Source organism: Lotus japonicus, chromosome 3, assembly GCF_012489685.1.
Source record: "Lotus japonicus ecotype B-129 chromosome 3, LjGifu_v1.2".
NCBI classification, from domain to species: domain Eukaryota; kingdom Viridiplantae; phylum Streptophyta; class Magnoliopsida; order Fabales; family Fabaceae; genus Lotus; species Lotus japonicus.
This window is the reverse complement of record NC_080043.1, coordinates 19,934,410-19,952,278: the sequence shown is the minus strand read 5'-3', so window position 1 is coordinate 19,952,278 and position 17,869 is coordinate 19,934,410. Positions and strand designations below refer to the sequence as shown.

General features: G+C 35.2%; 2 protein-coding genes and 1 long non-coding RNA gene across 11 annotated transcripts; 1 reads left to right on the top strand and 2 right to left on the bottom strand.

Annotated features, from left to right (window-relative positions):
- Positions 1-3,697: 3,697 nt before the first annotated feature.
- LOC130743393 (uncharacterized) lies at positions 3,698-10,159 on the bottom strand. 2 transcript variants are annotated; one of them, XR_009021466.1, is made up of 3 exons: positions 9,781-10,159; positions 9,598-9,649; positions 3,698-3,955 (listed from the first exon to the last, which is right to left on the bottom strand). It is a non-coding gene; the product is annotated as an uncharacterized LOC130743393 (long non-coding RNA). The 2 variants fall into 2 exon arrangements; XR_009021465.1 differs by having other exon boundaries at positions 3,700-3,955; positions 9,785-10,159.
- On the top strand, positions 5,047-8,651 carry LOC130743391 (uncharacterized). 8 transcript variants are annotated; one of them, XM_057595619.1, is made up of 6 exons: positions 5,059-5,580; positions 5,654-6,326; positions 6,630-6,729; positions 7,154-7,308; positions 7,941-8,029; positions 8,322-8,651. In XM_057595619.1, the coding sequence occupies exons 2-6, from the start codon at positions 6,210-6,212 to the stop codon at positions 8,437-8,439; spliced, it is 579 nt and encodes a 192-aa protein (XP_057451602.1). In that variant the 5' UTR covers positions 5,059-5,580; positions 5,654-6,209; the 3' UTR covers positions 8,440-8,651. The 8 variants fall into 8 exon arrangements, 4 of the variants coding, with proteins under 4 accessions (XP_057451602.1, XP_057451601.1, XP_057451604.1 ...); XM_057595618.1 differs by having other exon boundaries at positions 5,065-5,580; positions 6,143-6,326; XM_057595621.1 differs by having other exon boundaries at positions 5,068-6,326; positions 6,428-6,729.
- A 1,936-nt stretch (positions 10,160-12,095) lies between the features above and the next one.
- On the bottom strand, positions 12,096-16,285 carry LOC130743387 (long-chain-alcohol oxidase FAO1). Its single transcript, XM_057595614.1, has 3 exons — positions 15,819-16,285; positions 14,650-14,922; positions 12,096-14,141 (listed from the first exon to the last, which is right to left on the bottom strand). Exons 1-3 carry the CDS (start codon positions 16,041-16,043, stop codon positions 12,390-12,392), a joined length of 2,250 nt encoding a protein of 749 aa, XP_057451597.1. The 5' UTR covers positions 16,044-16,285; the 3' UTR covers positions 12,096-12,389.
- Between the last annotated feature and the right edge of the window lie 1,584 nt (positions 16,286-17,869).

Below are 17,869 nucleotides of genomic sequence, written 5' to 3'. Positions count from 1 at the left end.
TGTCAGACTATTAGTTAAATTATATGTATTACCATCTGAAGTTTGAAAAATAACTTAATTATATTAAATTCATTCACTGATTTAAACCAATCAATTTATTAGATAATGCGGTAAAATAACTTGATTACGTTCATACATTCCCTAATTTATTCACCACAAAAAATATATCTCATAATTTAAATTAATTTTAATTGAATTAAACTTCTCCGTCTAAATTTCCTCCTGTAACCAAAATAAACTTCTCTGTCTCTCTTCAGCCGGGTTTTCTCGGCCTAAAATATGGCAAGGTGGCTTTAGCGATGTCTGGCTCGCTCCTTCCTTGTCCGACGGGTTCCACACGATGTTGTTGATATGGTCTGGCTTTTTTGTTGGGCCCTTCGTGGTGTTCTTTCTAGGGGCGACTTTGAGGACAAAGAGGATGGGGTTTTGGTCCTGTTGCTGGGCGGCCTGATGCGGTAGCAGCAGGTGTTTCATGGTGGAGATCTTGCGTTAGGGGAGGTTGCTGTTGTGAGCTTTGCGGCGCTGCTGGAACATTTCTATTTTATGCTTTATGTGTTTGTTTGGTTCGTAGTCATTGGGAAACCGGGGTTCAGTGGTTGTGGCTGACAAGTGTTTCATGGTGGAGATCTTGCGTTAGGGAAGGTTGTTGCTGTGAGCTTTGTGGCGTTGCTGGAACGTTTCTGTTTTATGCTTTCTGTGTTTGTTTGGTTCGTAATCATTGGGAAACCGAGGTTCAGTGGTTGTGGTTGAGTTAGATTCGTTGGGTTTCGCTGCTATGTAGGTGCTTCGGTGGGTGTTGTCGGCGGTGGTTTTTTGGGTTTTTGGTGGTGAGGTGTCTTTTGCCCTTGCTCAGCGTAGCTATGGGCGTCTTGGGATTCAGTGTCCGCGGCGTCTATCATATTTGGGACGTTGCTGAGACTGGTTATTGTTTGGGGTTTTGGTTCTCTTGGGGTTTTTAACCGTGTGTCTCCTGTTCGGCGTGAGCTTTGTTGTTTTTTGATTTAGAGTGGCACCTCTTTGACTCTTGTTTACTTCTAGTGCCTACTGCTATTTGGTTTTCTTGGTTTCTGTCGTCGTTATTATCAATGCCGGGATGGGCGTTTGTGTGGCCTGTTTTGATCTCGGATCTCTTCTTTGCATCTCGGTCCCCGTTGGAGTTCCATTTCGTTTGATTTTAGGCTGCGAGGTTTAGGTTTATTGGGTTTTAGATGCTTTTTATGAGGATTGTGATCCATACGTTTTTTCTATGCATTTTGGATTAGTAGGCTTTTTACCTTTCATGGTTGGGGTTGTATTCAATCTTCGCGGCAGATTGTATCTTGTTGGAGCTTTGGTTTTTGCCAGCCTTTTGCTTGGCTAGGTAACTGTACCCATGTTGTTGAGAGAGATTGTTTCTCAACATTTCCTATTTATTAATATATTTCCCCTTTAAAAAAATTAAAATTTTAGCGCAATTACATACAATATTAGACTAAAATTTTGATTTTTAAAACAATTACTACAAATTTAATTTTTTGTATTATTACAGTTTGAAATTTGAAAATAAGCATCGAATTGTCAAATTATGTAGCAAAATAAGTTATTTATATTTAATGCATTTTCTAACTTAAATCAATTTTTATTTAATTAAAATATTTTATACAGTTGGGGTTGCTTTTATTGTGAGAGCATGACCAATTGTATGCGTCACTTGCGAAAGTTACAAACAAAAAAAATTGATTTTTTTATTTTCGATAGTTAAGAAATATATGTTCAACAACAATGAATGTGATTTATAAGAATGTGTGTACCAATAATTAATCAACACTTATTAATTTTCTAACTTATATTCATGTATTCATACTCGATCTTATTCAATCAGTGCATGACGCGAGATCAATACTAGTATTGATTGATTCACATTCCAATTTTTTTGCAATCTATTTTCACCTAATTTTATTTCTACCTGATGAGAACATAAAAGTTCACTCCACAATTGAAGGAAAAGATAAAAAATCAAAGTCAACCACAAACACAAATATACGATTGGATATAAACTAAGCTCACAAGCTTTGTGGTAAGATCACAATTCTATCAATCCTCAAAAATGCACTATAAGAGCATACATTTATAAAATAATTCTGAAGCTGATTATATAATGCCAAAAGTTCAATGGGTGAAATTTTGAAGGATATATTATGGACATGTATATATATTGTGGACTTGTTTTTGTGTATCGGGTTGTGTTGGTGACATTATTGCGTAAGGGGTGCTTTACCGTCTTGCCTCTAACCTTGTTCATTGGGTTGTATACTACATGCCAACAACAATCATTTGGTGCAAGTACTTAACTTTTTCTTACTTTAAATACGCATTACATGCCATTATAATTGTGTGTTTAGTAAAAATATAAATGGTCTTGTAGGTGCATTTGTCAAGAGGATTTCCTATGTAACCTACTAATCTGCAATTGTGTGATCAAGCTGTTGGTTGGGAGGTACATATTGGAACGCATGTCTAAATTACTCCAAATTCTTATGGAGCAAAACTTACAAAGGAGCGGGGAAATCGTAGATCTTACGGATGACTAACTTGTTGCTTATGCTAATGTTGTAATAGTGTATTGTAACCTTGTAATACTATAATATTGTACTCATGTGGTTGTGATTTTAAGCTACTTTTATTTTGCTTGTAGAATATATGTTGTGTGATCGTCATTTTATAACGCTTTGTTTTTTGGTTTTGGTATGTTCTGTCTTCTCTCGCACTTTAAAACCGATTGCCTAACACGGTTTGAGAGTTAGAGACGCACTTGTAAAATGCGTTACTCACATAAATTTAAAGTGCAACCGTAACACAATCAGAAGTGTTTGTGAATTTCACATATTTCCAGCAGCACGAATAAATAATAAAGGTAAACAACCAACAAGTCTCTACTTTAAATTAAGCATTATAAATGGATAATAACTTAAAAGTACAACTCGCACTGGCCGTCTATGTGGAATGGGATTATTTCAATATAGAGTTTGAATTAGTTGAATATAGGCATGTAATCAAATCAGTCCACATTCCATATAGTAGGAACCTATAGAATAGATCTTGTCCAAGTAAGGTTATAGGATAACTCAAGTGCTAGGAGCTGAAGAACATATGAGTTGGGTAGGGAGAAATCCAATGATCAATTTCTAACGAATGCAATTTATCAATCCAATGCACTAAAAAATGTTTTCTGTCGCCAACAACTTCCGTATATAATGAGGTTAGATATCACCGCGAAAACTTTAATTTCTTTTTTCCATTCACAACTCCAATTTGATTTCTTTCATAGTGGCACTCAACTAACCTCTCGTATTCACTAAGACTTTTCTCACTTCTCATTCTCAAAGGTCATTTATGAAATTTTATTCTTGATTTCCCATCTGCATTGGAAAAATGGTTAAGACTGCATTGTTTAGTTTGTGCTATATTTAAATGAGGTGATAAGAATTCGGCAAGGACAAATGTGTAGGTTTTATTGTTGACCAATTATAAATTGAAGTAGATTAAAAAAATAGTAAACTAATATATAATATAAGTTATCATATTAACAAATTAACAAATTATTAAGAAAGAGGAAGATAGACTTTCTTTAAAGATAGTCAAATGGGTCAATTTTTATCATCGCATACATGTATTATACGTGTCTAGTGGATATTATGTTAGCCTTTTTATTGAAGAGTAAGATCAATATAACTAGACTACGACCCGCGCGTTGCGCGGGCGAATACAACTGAGATAATTTGTAGTGTATTTATTGTAAAATTCTTTATAATTGTACTAATCGTTGTTAAGACATGGAAATTGAATCACTACAAAACAAATCCTTTTATAGTAAAACAAATCATTTTTCATTTAGAATTTAAGAATCAACTCTTGAGTCTCCTTTATATCCTGCATGCTGAATAGAAATGAACTATTGAGCCTCCTTCTTTATATCCTGCATAATGAATAGAAATTAATATAATGATAGGGATAGAATAACAAATGGAAAGCTATTTTCCAAATAAAGGAATAAAAAAAGAATAGGTAAAGAGCATGGTTTTCAATTCAGATCTTAACTGTATTGGTTTTGAATAGGTAATTAAAAAGCATTTTCTTTACATATCAAACACAACTTATTATAGTTTTCCAGCAGAAGTAATTAGTGAAGAGCTTGAGAAATCATGTTTCCTACTGCATAACCATTCCTAGCACTGAGTGCTGCAAGCCTGCAACACCTCTAAGCTCATGATCCTCAACCTATAAATGCAACCAGTTTTTCTGAGTTTTGCAAGATATTCCAGCTATATGGGAAAATTGGCAGGCAGAAAAATCTATTATTAACTAAGATCTACAGCCAAATAACTTTGATTATGAGCTCAAAATGTTCAATCATCCATAGAAATTAGAGCTTACTTCTCTAGACATTATCTAGAATACACTAAACTATTCTAAACTGCTATACTTAGGCGGTAGTGAGAAGCCTATAAATAGGAAACCTTATCTATTACTTGAGGTGTGGAGAAGCATTAAAACTTCCCCTCCTGTAAACTTTCTATATCATTTCTAATAAATCACTTTTCATAACTAAACCATGAAAGCCACACGGCTATACCTTCCAGTTTCTAAAAGGTATAACCCGAATCACCTGAAACATTAAAAGTAAAATCACCTTGACTGCCTTCTTCCTTCCCTAACTGATATGGCCAGTAAATCATGTCAATGTAAACTCCAACAAAGATTTATAGGTAATGCTCTAATCATTCAGAAGAGATCCCAATGCATCTAATATGGGAAAAACATGATCATCAAGCACATATATCAGAAAGGCAGTAACACTACAAAAAAAATTGTTTTTAGTGGCACTATATTTGTGGCATTTACCAAAAAGTGCCACAAGTGTATATTATTCTGGCATTTAATCAGAATGCCACTAGTATAAAAATACATTCGCAGCTATTTAGCAGCTATTTGGTAGCAATTTTCAAAAGTGGCACTTAACTTAAATGCCATTAATTTAAAAACAGATTCCTAGCTAATTAGCAGCTATTTGGTAGCAATTTTCTGAAGTGGCACTTAACTTAAATGCCACAAATAACCCTTTTCAATTTTAATATATAATTTGTTTTTTAACTTTCACTCACAGTTAGACAGTTCCAGATTTTTAAACTGAAAAGGAAAACGAAAAACCTTACATATTTCCTCTCTCCTCCTCCACTAGTGCCCGTTCCTTTTCTGCCCCTTCTTCATCTTTCCCAAACCCTAACACCACCTTCCGCCATGGCACCACCGCCACCAATGACGGCAATAACCGCCACCTCTTTTCCTCCTCCGCCAGATTCCTCAACAAAAACCCTTCCTCCTTCGCACACAACTACTGGATCGCCATCACCATCGCCATCGGCGTCCACACCACCTTCCACATCGGCGTCCAATTCAAACTCCGAGAATGAAGGTTCGCGAAGGTGGAGATTCTCGTGAAGGTGATGACGAACACAATTTGGCATCGAGGTTTGCGTGAAGGTGATGGAGATCGCGTGAAGGTGAAGGTTCTATCTGTTTCTCGCTCAGAAATTCTGGATGGTAAGATTCTCGATCCAAAGTTTCCATTCCAACTTCGTTTCTCGTTCCACAATCTAAGGCTTGAGCGTTACAGAGGCGTTTTTCGGTGAAGGTTGCGATGGTGAAGCTTTGTGTTCTGAACCGAAGCAATCGATGAGTTGGTTACTACCCTAATCCTTTGAATGGAACATTGTTGAGTTTTGAATACCCTAGTCTTTTCATTCCCTAGTTTGTGTGTGTCACGAGATGGTGTTTCTAGGCAAATGGAAGTGGATTAAAAGTTTATTGATTTTTAATTTGTGGATTGATGATTCAAATAGTTGTGATTGTGAGAAAGTGATATGGACAACATATGCAGATGTGGAATAAAACACAGCATTATAGTCCTGTTAAGATGATTTGAAAATCTTGATTCTAGTTTTAGAATGATTAGAGTGTTGGTCTTGATTATGGAAAAAGGGTGAGAGTATACTCATTTGTTTCCCCTTTATCACTACTGCTGACTGATAGTGATTATTTCACTCTTAAGAATTGTATTCTAATTTCTCCACTAACTGAATTCATCTATTGTATGAATAATTAGATCACCCCGTGGCTTAAAGAACGTGAAATGCATTTGCGTTTATGCTTGTTGGAATCTTCATGAGGTTATGAGACTGGCATATGCATTTATGCTTGTTGTGATTTTATGGATGCTTATGGTCATTTGGAGCTGCTGTGTTGTGGCTTCAAGCATGTGTGATGGTGGACGCAGGTGGCTTCTTGTGGTAAGGTAGCAAGTTTTGGTCTTAATGGAACATATTATGGCATCATATTGTGTAACCTTAGCTCATTTGATTCCACACTGATACTTATATCATGCTTGCAGGTCAAAGATAGGCAAGAATGAGTTTTTGTTATGCTGTATCGATTTTCTTTTTCATCTTGTGGAGACACTTATCTGTTTCTATATTAGTAATCACCTTCCATGTATAATAGAAATTGAATCTTGTAAGTGATTATCAAAATTCAAATATGAGATATTCTTGGTTTTCATTTAGTTTCACTAGTTATACTCTTGTCCAATGCAGATTGTTGTTTATGGTAAAAGCTTTAACCATTCTGCTAGAGATGCTTGGGAGTTATTCCAATCAACTGGATTTGAAGCACTTGTGACCTATGATTGTTCAGGTGTTGTGATTTAATGGAATGTTAATGAATTTATTACTTTTGGGTTTAGCTCCTTGCTGATTTTCCAAGTGTTTTGTGTTGCACTCTTTTTTTTTTGAGCTAGTGTTGCAGTCACAGTTGTGTTATTTAGTTATTTGATTAACTCTTAGATTAATATACTACAACTGATTGACAAAGTACTGTCAAGAATGATGGGGTGCGTCCCATGATAATTAGTTTTATGGGCTTTTTGCATTTTCTAATTTATGCCTCCCATGTTAAGAATGATAGTGTGCGTCCTGTAAATGTTTTAAACACTGCATCATGTGATGGTGTTTATCTAATGTCAAGCTAGTAATCATATCAAGCAATTTATTGTATTGTAATGTCCGGTTTTGCATGTCTATGGTTCTTTATTATAATTACCATTTTTTCTTTTTTCAAGCTTTGTTTTACTCTCTTCTGAGAGCGAGAACAAGAAGAGTGATTTCTAGCCAAGATGAGGATGCTGCTTTTGCTCAAAGGTTGCAAAGTGAAGAGTTTCTTCAAGTTTATAGGGGGGAAGCCAGGAGCAGTCAAGCAAGTATATCTTGTTGGGTAGTAAGTAATACATATATCTTGTTTGTGTTTGCATGCTTCATTCTTGTCTCTTTACCATGTTTTTGAGTATTTTGATCCAGATGTCGAAATTGGTTTTGGTTATTTCCAATTAATGAATAAAGTGAAGGAAAAAAATGTCCTCAAGCTTAGCCAAGCATTATGTTAGTTACTTAGTGTACTGTGATTGTTACATTAGGTATGAAAATATCTAGATAGGTTCTTTGCAGTGTCTTTGTCTTCAAAATGGAAATCTAAATATATAGGAACCTTTTGGAAATCTAAATACATAGGAATCATCTAGTTCGCTGAATCTTGTCAGCAGTCAGTTTTTTTTTCTGTTGTCTTCTTAGAGCTATTTTCACAAAGAAAAACGGAGAAGCCACATATTATATTTATATAAAATAGTTTAGGACCATGCTTCTTTAATTCTACAATTACAACATTCTAGAAGGATTATTCAAATAACTCAAAGGATATTAGTTCTATAAGACCTTTGGTCTGATGATTTCAGTGAAAGGATCTCCATAAGCATTCCACTGATAATTGAGACAGAAGGAATGCTAAGTATTAAGTAAGTATGGTACTTATCTTTTGTGAAATAAAGTGTAGTATATCATTATTGTTATTTGCAGGTTTTTTCTGCAATTAATCTATTTGTTTCTACTGAGCTTCCGCTTCAACAGGCTATCCTTCTTCTGCAAGTTTCTTCCTGTTTTGTCAGGTAAAAAAAGTTGTAGCCAAAATGGGTTAAGATTGTTGTTCTTACTTAAGATGATGGAAGTTATGAGTGGAAAATGATAATTTTAACAACCGACTCTTTTAAGCCACTAAGATAACAAGGTTCCTGAAGCTCTAGAGAAAGCCAAGGTATCACTTCTGTTCTTGCGTTATGATGATCTGTTATTTCACTTATTTGTGGTGGAAATTAAAGGATAAGTATTTTTTTGTTTTCACCTTCGTTCACTTCATCTATTCCTCACACTTTTGCTCTGTTTTGATTTTTGCTGATGTAGCATTGAGATTGGCAACTTTGAAGGCACCTATTGGCATTTGGGTCTGATGTGGGATTTGATTTCTCAACAGTTGATGAGTGGCCCCTTGTTGCTTTCAATACTATTTTCTATTTCGTAGGTATAGACATAGACATAGTTCATTTTTATGTTTATAAGAATAATTCTCCTAAGAGAGATTATTGAAAGGAACATATTGCAGTTGTCTGCATTTCTATTGTGTTTAATTTTGATGACTCTGGTTTAACTTTGACTTAATCTATCTTTTGTGTCTATGAGATTGTATCGAAATTGTGAGTTTTGCTGACTTTGATTTAAATTTGACATAATCTATTCATTGTGTCTATGAGATTGTATTGGAACGGGTGCTGGTCTAGCACAAACATGAATTTGGCTATGGAATAAAATAAGGAAGTATAACCAATTATTGAAAAATATTATTGAAATTGAAGTTAATTGGTACGTGACGTCAATAATGTGAGAATCACATTGCATTTTGTGGCATTTACCAGCTGCCAGAAAAGTTTGAGTCTAATATAATGGTTGTTGCATTTGTGGCATTTAAAAGGTGCCAATACCATTTGTGGCATACAAAACCGGCATTTAAGCAAAAAATGCCACAAACAAGTTGTGGCATCTGGAATATGGGCACTTTAAGTAAATGCCAGTAACAGCACATGTGGCACTTATTAAATGCCACAATTTAACAAAATAAATGCCTCTAAAAAACACTTTTTTTGTAGTGTAAACTATGCATTTATCAAATTCGAAATGTAAAAAAAATATTTGATCCAAGGAGTTACTTAGTGATACAAGAAAACCTCTCATCTCCAGTCTCCTCCATATATATTATCAAACTATATTTTAAAGAAAATGAGTACCATGTTTGTGATGCTCTGAGCCACCCGTGTTTCAATCCTTCATTTGAAGCACTAAGAAATCCCACAAGGGGAACCATGTCTATGTAGAGAACTGGCACATTGGTGCTTATTTTCAGTAGATAAGAGTTAAACATAAAATGCTCCTATTAGTTTCACTTGAGTGATTTGATAAGAGGGTGACAACAGTAAGAAACAATGGGCATATGAATGTTTCTAATTATCAAAAGGCCATGGGAAGACCATTGGCACTACACCTCGACATGGTTGACTATGTGTGCATCAAATTAAAGGGTTTCAGTTCCACCTATTCCGCACTCGATGTCATAAATCATAATCCAACAGACTATGCTATCTATACAACAACAGTGAAACAATAGTTAAGATGAAGGGATACTTACTGTAAGAAACATTGGGATGACGTAAACTTGAGTCCTACGCGCGCGGCTACATCTTGCAATCAGAGGCAGGACAAATTTACTAAAATTACAAAGTGTGTTGAGATTGTATTTGTATGTGGCTAGCACCAGAGAATCAATTGAAGGAAAAAACTAAGGTTGAGGTTGGGGAATGAAATTGATTACCTACCGTCGTTTGTGGGCTGTGCATTGTGCAGAGAGAACAGAGCAATGTCGTTGTTGTTGTAGCCATTTTTTTATCCGAAGAAAAACTGGGTATTAAGGCTAGGAACGATTTCTATCGCAGTGACCATGTAAAAGCATGAGAGGGAGCTTAAAGGGGTGTTTTACGTTAGGGGATGGGGAATACAAAAGTCACGATGGATAGTCACGTTTTCAAGCTTATTAGAGATGGGAGCTGACACATCAGCTTAAAACATGATGTGGCAAATTTTAATATAGGAATAAGGCTGATTTGTCGACGTTATAGCGCGCGCTTCAGAATTACTATATTATAATAGATTAGTATTCTGGAGCCCCGGACAAAGATATGAATCACATCCAATTATCCATGTCGTTCTCTAGTTAGGTTGCACGAGTAGCAAGCATGAGAGGTTGACACGAAAGAGGAAATAAATGCTGAAAAGCTTGCAACTTGGTAAACTAAACTGAAAGCAACGAGAAACGAGAAATGGTCCCATATTTATGTTTATATCTTAAATTACAGTACACTATTTCTTATTTTGGGATTTTAAATATCTTTTATTCCGTATATAATATTTGGTTTTTATCTAAATTAAAAAGGCTACTATAATACGCAGAGTATGTACTTGCCAGTTGGTACTTGCTACAACTAACACCATAAATTATACCAAACAAATTTGTTCAATGAACCACTGGCCCTTGGGTGATGTATGTATTGTATGGTTTGTAATTCTGCCTCACATCACACGTCTTTTTCGTTAAGTATTTCCATAAATAAATTTTCTGAAAGCTTCTTTTTTAAAACCCTACACGGCTACACCCCGTTGAACTATTAAATAATGGGAAGCCTATCAAAAAAAAATTAAATAATGAGATGCATTTAGGGGTGACAACTGACAATACAGATTGACAGGTGGGTCGGACTCACACCGTCATTGGTTCGCCAAAACGCGGGCTGAGCTGACTTATTTTCAACATTTGAGTTTAAAGCCTTAACACAACCCACCTTTTGGCATTTAGCTGGTTGGCAGACTAACTCACTTAGAGATTATATTGACATAAAAAATAGGTAAGAAATGAGTAATTTTAAGAAATTCACTTTTTCTATGTTGTCACATGTAGAAATTAAAATCATCATAAAATTATATTTGTTCTTTATCTTTAAAGGTTATAAACTCAACAAGAAAGTTTCACAAATAACAATATCCAACAAATATTACCATGCCTTGTTATTAAAAACTATAATTGTAACCTTAATACGAACTATAAGTGTAAGTGGTAATGATGACCTTCATAAAATCAATGGTAAATGTGACATTTTCTTTGATACACACTCACGTAACATTCTTAACAACACTAGATGTGTTATACAATCATCGACAAGAGTTTGCTTCAGTCAATAATAATCAACCAACATGCGTAAACAATAATGTCCCTCGATAGAAGCTTTCTCTCCGGTGGTGGCGGAGGCTTTGGCCTTGCGTTGGCGCTCTCTCTAGCTTCCGAGATGGTTTTTTGGATTGTTGGTTTCGAGACTAATTGTCTTCAGCTTCAACTTTATGAGAGGTGGAAGAGGCCTTCTAAAAGACTTACTACCGGTGTTATTCTTAGTGATTGTTGTACTTTGGTTTCGATTTTTGATGTTGCTGTTTTTGTTGCCGCTTACATGGCAAACAATCTTCTTTTTAGTCGGATGGAGGAAATCCCTCATTGGGCTCTTTCAGGGCCGGCCCTGGGCCTGTGCAAGCAGGCCCATAGCCTAGGGCCTCCAAAAAGAAGGGGCCTCAAAAAAAATCCCATTAAACTTTCCCCTAAAATAAAATTTAGTTATAATAATTAATGTTCAAGATGTTATTAATGACTTGAGCTGGTCTAGTCGTAAGTAACTATGTATGTTACTTTTATGTACCGGCCAGTTGCCAAACGAACTAACATAATAGTTATGTTGAAATTTCGAACGTTAAAATTATTAGGGGTCCATTTTTATTATTTGCCCGGGCCTCCAAAATGTCGGGACCGGCCCTAGGCTCTTTTTACCGATGCACCATGATTCAATAACCCCTGTACTCGTTTTCTCTTAATATTATGCAGGTTTGTTTAAAAAATAAAACAAATTAACACAAATCTTTTTCTTCATATGCTTCTTGTGTGTGGGTCTAAATGTAGTTTACATTAAAATCATACACACGCATTTGTTTCGTTGCCGGATCCATGCCTTAGTCCGGTCACTCCTTAAGCAAGAATTATAGTAAATAAAAGTGATTTAAAAATATAAAAAATCCCAAATAACACACTGATGCTTGAAAATTAAAGATCCATTAGATACATAAAATTATAAATTCTTAACATAATACAATATTTTGATAATTAATCATCCATGATTAAATTACCTTCAGTTGCATTATTATACGAAGAGGGATGCTGATAACACTCAATTTAACACATTTTTTTTCAACGGTCATTCATTGATTGGTTGAATTTCATTAGTCCCACTAAATTGGATGTAGAACTCATATTTTTAGTGGACATTACATGAATTTCAACCCATCAATAAAAAAGTTTCGGAAAGAAACTGAAGAGAATAACCAATTTCAGATTTGATCCCTTTTAAGATAATCTACCACTCTATTTGAGATACAGTAAGCAGTGGATTGGATTGTGATCATGGGATTAACTCCAACAGCAGTTGGAAGCAAACTTGCATCACAAACAAACAACCCTTGTGCCTCCCAACTCTCTCCATTCTCATCAACAGCACCTTCTTTTTCATTCATTCCCATTCTGCAGCTCCCCATTTGATGAGCAGAGGTGTAAATGTTCCAATTCTCACCTGGTGAAAGTGCCCCCTCCATTGGACATACACTATCTATGAACTCTGCCATTTCATTTTCACTAACCTCACCACACTTAACTCTCTGACCATCACTTCTGTGTGTGCCAACTTCAACTGCTCCTGCAGCTTTCAGAATCCTCAGTGCTTGCTGCAACCCACATTTCATGTTCTCTTTGTCAAAAGCACTTAATTTGTAGCTGACCCTCCCCTCAGTTGTGACTTGTCCACAAGCCTTGTCTCTGATTATAGTGATCAAATGAGCAGTTCTAGGGTAATTCAGCATTCTCTCTTTGAAGTCAAGACCTGATTCCCAAGGACACAGTGAAGCAAATGATCCTGGTCCTAGTGAAGGGGTTTCAATTATGGCTCTTGTGTCTGAATATGAGTTGGAGTCTCTTGATGGAACCTTATGCACTGATGTGATTATACCTCCTTCAAAGATTTTTCCTTTTAGCTCTGAAGTTGATTCTGGGAAATACCCCCATGTCATTAGCACAGGGTGCAGATGAAGGTTTTTGCCAATATTCTTGTTCTTTAACCCACTAGAGATCATCAATGGAGGTGTTAAAAGTGCCCCACCTGCAGAAATTGTTACTTTAGCCTCAATTTGAAGCTTCATTGTGACTCTACTACTTAGAGCCTTTGCCAAAACTCCCAAGCATTTCTTCTTTCTGCCACTTCCATTCCTGTTATTTTCCAACAAGAACCTCTCAGCTTTGCATCCTGTGATTATCACAGCACCATTCTCAACTGCATCTACAAGCCATGTATCTTGAGTCCCTTGTTTCTCTCCTTTGGGACAACCATAACCACATGAGCCACAGAAATGGTTCCCTGATGAGTTTCTTGGCACATAATCAACTTTCAGGCCAAGATTCTGACACCCTTTTCTCAACACTTGGTTTTGGAATCCCTCATGTGTGCAACTTTCAGTGACACCAATCCTCTCACACACAGTTTCCATTGCTGAGAGATACTCTGAAGTTGAAAAGAGGGAAAGGTTGTGGTTTTCAGACCACTCTTTGAGCACTTCGTGAGGTGTTTTAATGCATGCTGACCAATTAACAGCAGAGCCACCACCTACTGTTGATCCTGCCAATAGAAGTATTCTGGAATCCACAGAAGCTAAAATCCCTCCAGTTTCATATAACTGATCCATGGAAGGTCCTTCTAGAGAAGAATAATCGCGGGGGGCGAAATAGTTTCCTTTCTCTAGAACAACCACCTTGTGTCCAGCCCCTGAAAGAACAGAAGCTGCAACACCTCCACCACAACCAGACCCTACAACTATTGCATCACATTTGACTTTGAGGATGTTGTTTCTGGAGTCCAGTGTGACATTCAGGCCTTTCTCAGTAAGTGATTGTTGAAGAGTTGAGTTAGTTTCATGCATGGTTTCCACAATCCCCTTTTCAAGGAGCCTCCCATTAGAAGAATTGGGCAATTTCTCATCAGCTGACACCTCATATCCAATGGCTTTCCATGCTGGGTTATCCCCATTTTCATCAACCTGCAAAAATTCAAAAACTTATAAAAAACTGTTCTCCAGTTTCTTCCTTATGGCGTGTTTGGATCTGCATAGCTATAATTGATTTTGGACACACTGACTTTGGTAAAATTTATTATGATAAAAGTGAGTTAAAGTGACTTCAAAGTGAAGTGATTTATGTTTGGATACGTTTATGGGAAAAGTGATTTCTAATGATAAAGCTGTTAAATCTAGTTACAAAATTCACAATCGATTATGTCCACCGCAGAAATTATTCACTCTAGCTTCTCAGCAGAATTGGTTTTTGGACTAAAATCAATACTCTAAGTCGATAGTCAAACATCTATGTAACCACCTAAAAGCGATTCAAGTCGACCGAAATTGATTCCAAGGCTCCCAAACGTAGAAAGACTAGAATCAAAGACACTTAGTTAATCTTTCTTACATGAACTCATTGGATGAAGATGACAAGTAAATCTAATGTAAGAAATATAATTAAAGAGAACTTTAGATCTAGGTTGAAGTATACCCAAGTGAAATAAGCAAAGAGGCACAGGACTTTGAGGTAAGCAAATGCAAGTCTAATAGGTGTGATGAACCTATTCTTCAGCCACCACTGCATAACCCTTTCTCTTTTCTTCAAAGACATGCTTGAAAAGTTGTTGATAAAGGGCCATTTCTCACTGAAACAGAGCAAACCACAGAGCAAAAATGTGCCCAACCTCGTTGCTAGCAGCCATAAAACCACTCTAATCAGTATTACTGCTTCTATTAAGCTCCTCTTAGATAATATCTCAGCAACCTGTCGCCATTGAAAATTAAAACATGACATGCATGAGATATGAAGAATGTAGACAAAAGTTTATTCAGTTAACTTAATACCTTAAAAGTGAAGTTGGAAAATAATGTGGGAATCTTAATACCTAAACTTTGATCAACTTACTTATATCATTTTCATTGAGTTCACTAACCATATACAATGACACATGTATAATTTTAAAAAAATAAAAAAAGTGGTAATTAATGAAAGTCATTTATTTTATTTTGAAAATAAAGTTTTTAGAAAATTTTCACTGAATGCCAAATTACTAGAAAAAAAGATTCGTTATGAGTTCCTGCATTTCACATGGACAACCCAGGATAGCAGTAATAAGTAGCTACCACAGTTGTTAGAAGTAACTGCTCAACAATAACAAAAAAAAGGACAAATAATACTGTAGATAACATTTAATGATTCCTAGTTTACAGTCACATGTTTCCATCCCTCAATTTCATCATAGAGTTGCCAAATCCCATAAAAGGGTGGGGTTTTATCTTTACCATGTTTGGATACACGACAGAAAATCACTTAGCATGTTTGGATACACAAAGAAAATCACTTTGAACCCCAAAAGCTAAGAGAAGTTATTACTGTACTTTCATCATGTATCCAAATATGTCAGTAGGAATGACAGTTTGTTTTTGCAATTACTTTCTGCTATAATTTAGAAGTTCTGAAATTACATAAATCCTCATATTTACACATGATGAAATGCACAGTAGCCACATAGAAACTAAGTAGGTCTCACTTGTACCTTGCATACAGGACTCTCTCTTAGATCAGAAATGGACAGAGAAGGAGAAAAAGAGACAGAGAAGCAATCATGAAGAAAACTGTTAAACATTTACACATGCAATACATATGTATTATGTGTATACCTCATGAGGGATTGGATAGTGAGAAGCAGAAGTGTTCCAGAAGAATTCCACATCCTCAATAGACACATCATCATGCTTTTTGATCTTCAGAGCATCCATTGGCAATGGAGGAAGAATAACCTCACATATGCTAGCAAGTGATTCCATCTCAGATGAAGAAAACCCCTGTCTGAATTTGTTGTCCTTTCTCCCTCCCCTCAACAGTGGATGACACTCCTTCCTCATCTCTCTTTCTTTCTTTCTTTCTTTCTGTGATCACAGATGAATTGATCACTATACAAGAACTAATTAATAGATATGAAAAGTGGAGATGGCATTCCTAAAGATTGGTATATGCATATATATAGAGAATTGGAGATAGACGGATTCTCCAGAGGTGAATAGCTATTATGTGAATTAATTGTGGGAGTTGGAGGGGGAAGATCATGGAAGGGAAGGAAACGGATTAAATTGACTATGAAGTTTATGGTTGTTTAAATATTGTAAACTTTCTTGTTTTTTTCACTTTGGGTTGTGGGGCAGGGGAAGGAAGAGTCTTAACTCTTACCAACTTCTATCTTTTTTTAATTGGGAAACAGCTATTTCCTTAAAAATAAATTAACATGGTTGTATTCACAAGGACTCATTCAAGATTTATGTCAGTCAGAACAAACTCACAGGAAATAGCTGTATTTATCTCAAGTGATAAGACGATGTCCAGTTAAACATTGTATATGTCTCTCGTTACAGATATTCAAAGCTTCCACCTATTTAATACATATCATGGATAAAAACAGGTTATATGTACTGGATTTGCTAAGTTTTTGGGAGCATTATCTTATTAGCTGATAATGAGATATGCCTCACAGTGGAGGGGAGAGGTTATTCCCATGCTTTAATTTATTCCATATTAATGGAAGTTCTATTTAGTTTATTTTTTAAATTCAACTTGAGAAAATTTAGAAGAGTTTATACTTTTGACTACATGAAGAAGTCAGGAAAATTTTAAAAAGTTTATATGATAGGCCTGAAAGAATAACCAATAAACCCAAATATTTAAATGATTAATTATATCTAATTATCTTTCAAAAATAAATAATTAAATTATATATATATCTAATTAATTTTGATTAATTAAATTTGGTATATTTAGAATTTACTAATTTAGATAATTGTTTCAGTTTTTATCTACTTGATTCAGTTGTTATGATTTACCTATTTTATTTTTAGGCAATATCTAATTTATTTAATACAGTTAATTCCTGTTATTTTTTCCTAATATAGATATTTGGTTCAAATAATCAGTTTCTAATTTCAGTTAGATACTTTCTTCTGTAAGTTACTCCCTCCGTCCCCATTTATAAGTCACATTTTTTGAGTTTTTTCCCCCTAATTATAAGTCACTTTGTGATACTAATGCAACATTTAATATTTGTTTCCAATACTAACCTCATATTTAAGATGAAAGAGGTAGTTATAATTGAAAAATTTTAATTTGGAGAGAGAAATTCTAAGTGTGACATTAGAAATGTCATGTTTTTGTCTTACAAATTTATCGCTTTTAACTATTTTTCTTAATCTAAGATAAGTAGTTAAAAGTGACTTATAATAGGGGACGGAGGGAGTATAATTTATGTTTGATGAATCATATCAGAAAAATGAGCATGGTTTTTTCATTATTTTCTCTTACAATTCTCTAACCGTAACCGTAATTATTCTGATTAGGATTTCTATTAACCTTGAATAGTTGAACAGGATTCCTTCTCTAACGATCTTGATTAGGATTTCTAATCCTATCATTGTTTGTTAGGATCCTCGATTATGTACCTCACACCATTTGATGTACGTGGTTTTTCACTTTTTTGTGAGAAAGAATCTCTCTCTAAAATGATATGGAAATTATTTATTACTCATAAACTGTGCACGACATCGGGAATGCTAATGTTTTGACTTTCATCTGTTTTCTTTTCTGTCTTCATTTATGACTTCTGTTTCAAAGTTGGTTACAAATTTGATTGCCTCTGAGTTCTGTTTCTTCCATAAAAATTTCTTGCTAGACATTGTACACCTAG